The 3205-nt window shown below is 39.6% G+C and overlaps 1 protein-coding gene across 1 annotated transcript; it reads right to left on the bottom strand.

Annotated features, from left to right (window-relative positions):
- Positions 1–232: 232 nt before the first annotated feature.
- Positions 233–2694, bottom strand: LOC116012509 (rust resistance kinase Lr10-like). The gene is made up of 2 exons (XM_031252064.1): positions 1899–2694; positions 233–1375 (listed from the first exon to the last, which is right to left on the bottom strand). The coding sequence occupies exons 1-2, from the start codon at positions 2653–2655 to the stop codon at positions 246–248; spliced, it is 1887 nt and encodes a 628-aa protein (XP_031107924.1). The 5' UTR covers positions 2656–2694; the 3' UTR covers positions 233–245.
- Positions 2695–3205: the final 511 nt, after the last annotated feature.

Raw genomic sequence — 3205 nt, 5'->3', positions numbered from 1 at the left:
GGTGCAGGGTATAACGATTGTACCCAAATCAATCATTATTATGTGGACCATACTATCAAATAATGTCTATTCAGTATAAAAATAATGTACATTGTATTCATGGGATGTACATTATATTGTATAATATACATTCAGTACACGAATAATGTACATTTAGCATATTAAAAATGTACTTTTTGTTATGATCCACACAGTACCAAATAATTTGCCTACCCAAATCGAGTATGCAACATTTTGGTTGAGAATCAATAAGAAGTTTCAATTTCACTGTCAAATAGGCTTCCTTCTACAATGGCCTTGGCTATAGGTTCTGGGGAGTCAAATGGATTTGGCGGCATTGCTGGAACATTTTCTCCTTCAAGCATTTGAATAACAACTTTCATGGAAGGCCTATCCGCTGGATTCCATTGAACACACCATAGCCCTACAACTGTCACTTTCTTAACTATTTTTCTGTCAATTTCATTCTCTATATGGATTGATATCTCTTTTCCTTTCTCCAGTTGATCATATGCCCATTGTGGGAAATAAAGTTGGCTGCTTTCTTGCTCATCAGTTGGGACACTAATAGGATTCCTTCCCCCAACTAGATTAAGCAACAACATCCCGAAGCTATACACGTCTGCCTTATACGACACATTCCCAAAGTTCCTCGAGAACACTTCGGGCGAGATGTAGCCTATTGTCCCTCGGGCTGCTGTCATCGAGACCACGCTTTTTTCCTTGGAGCAGAGCTTTGCCAACCCGAAATCTGCAACCTTCGGGTTCAATTCTTCGTCCAGCAATATGTTGTGAGGCTTAATGTCGAAATGGAGGATTCTCTGGTTGCACCCTTGGTGAAGATAGTCTATTCCTCTGGCTATCCCGAGGGCAATCTGTTCTAGCTTATCCCAACCAAGGGACTGCCCTTTTCTCGACGAAATCACATCCTGGAGAGAGCCGTTCGGCAGGAACTCGTACACCAGGGCGCGGTTCGCCCCATCAGCGCAGTATCCTAGTAGTCGGACCACGTTGATGTGGTGGATTCTGCCTATGGTTCCGACTTCATTGATGAAGTCTTCCCCGTTTCCCTTGGTGTTGTCGAGGACCTTAACAGCAACCGGAATGTAACTCGAGATTCTCCCTTTGTACACCATACCATAGCCTCCTTTTCCTAGCTTCTTCTTGAATTTGTCTGTGATCCTTTTGATGTCTGCATAGGAATATCTTGTAGGCCTAAGAGCATTGTAATCCTCCAAAAACTTCTCCACCATTTCTTGGTCCTTATGCTTCCTTTTCTTTAAGGAGATAATGCGGTATAGAGTATATCCAACTACCCCAGAAATGAGGAGCACACCAATAGTTATGCCTGCAATCATACCTTTTTTCATTGAACCTGCACAAATGAACTAACCCTTGTTTAATAAACATGTAAGGTTGCAGATTTTTTTTATTTTATTTTTTCTGTTTCTACTAAATAGATAATAAATTATGAAGGATACATAACCAAAATCCTAATTTGTTAGAATGAAGTGCTTATTACTACGCCAAAAACTATAACTAGTAGCAAATGCGCAACTTTATCTTTATTTTCGAGAGCGGTGCTGAATTTGGCCTTTTACAGTTTTACCGGCCTCCCCTCTGAGCACCAAGCAAGTCATAACTGCAGAGTCTTTACTGCGACCTGATTCTAATACCACTTGTTAGGATACGCGCTTACCAGTGTATCAAAAGTTATACGAATGCGCAACTTTATTTCCTTATACTGCCACACATTTATCAGGGTGAGGGTGCTGAACTTGACTCCTTACCCGCCTTACCCAACAATATTCCTACCACATAGTGTTGGACTTGACCCTAACTGGCCTCCGCCCAACATAATTTTAGGTGCAGAGAGTGATAAACAGTGAAATTATTACCTGCAATATCCTTATCTGGTGTGGGATCATAACATTCAGTCACATTTTTGCTATTTTTCCCCAACCTGCAATACTTGCCCAGATCTTCACAATTCTTGCAAAATGGAGTTGACCATTTGAGAGATTCTCCGGGATTAGCAACGTAATCAGGGGGGCTCAGTATACTATACGGAACATCAGAAATGTTATACATTTTAACACAAGACAATGGCCATCTGGTGGCTTCAGTACTAGAATCGAAAGCATAAACTCTATAACCAGGGTCACTAAGGCAGGGAATGGAGTACCCACTCCCCGAATCTTCACTCCCAGAAGAGCAATTAAAAAAAATGTAGTGAGGATAAGGGTTACTATATTGACCATTCGATTCAAAAGGATATGCCCCAGATGAAGAATTCACAGCGGGAACCTCTCTGGGAAAACAAGAAGCGTTGACTATACTAACTCTCATCGTCTGGGATTTGTAGTCGATCTCCAGAACCACAGATTTGACTGATATTGGGATTACGATGTTGTTGGTAGATGCCCTCGCCGGATACTGGAGATCGAGCTCGGTTTCGTTGTGGTTGTTGCATGAGACTTGGAATCCGGCGGGGTAGCCGCAGTGGTCCGGCTGCCGGCCCTTTAGCCGGAAAGGGAAGCGAATCACCGGAGGGGTGGGGCCGCAACTGGATGGTTCACACTCATCTTCAGCTGCTACAATAGCAAGGATTAGTGCGAGGATTAAGAAGTGAAAGTAAAAGTGAAATATTGCCATGCGGCACCTCTGCACTTCAGAAATTTTCTTGAATTTCAGGGAATCCTTATCAAATGAAATGTTTAAAAAAACTGCGGTTTTGTCAAAAGTCTGAACTGTTGTGGATTTTTAGTAAAAAAAAAAAAAACACGTTAAAACGCGTGTTGACAAAGGCAAAAAGCTTAGGTGTAAGATTTTAGGCCTAAATAATAATAATAAAATCATATGAAAATTTTAAAGTGTGAATTTGCCTGGGCAAATTATATCGTGGCATGGTGGATCCTAGTTCAAAATGACGTTATTTTAATTTAAATGTTAAACTAAGTAGTGTATCATATTTAAAAACATATTATTTTGTACTTTATTTGTAATATTTGTTCTATATGTCCATAAATTCAAATCTTAATGTTCATAAGCACTAAACTAAATTTACATTATATTTATTTTTGTTCAGTTTATAGTGGGTTCAAAATGTTATTTTTATATGTTTATAAATAATTTATATAAATATTAGATCACAGATGCATCATGTTTAATAACATTCAGTCGTTCATCATGTACTATGCTTATA

Source organism: Ipomoea triloba, chromosome 3 (assembly GCF_003576645.1).
Source record: "Ipomoea triloba cultivar NCNSP0323 chromosome 3, ASM357664v1".
Lineage (NCBI taxonomy): Eukaryota > Viridiplantae > Streptophyta > Magnoliopsida > Solanales > Convolvulaceae > Ipomoea > Ipomoea triloba.
Note: the sequence above shows the minus strand (reverse complement) of the source record. Positions and strands in the feature narration are given on the sequence as shown.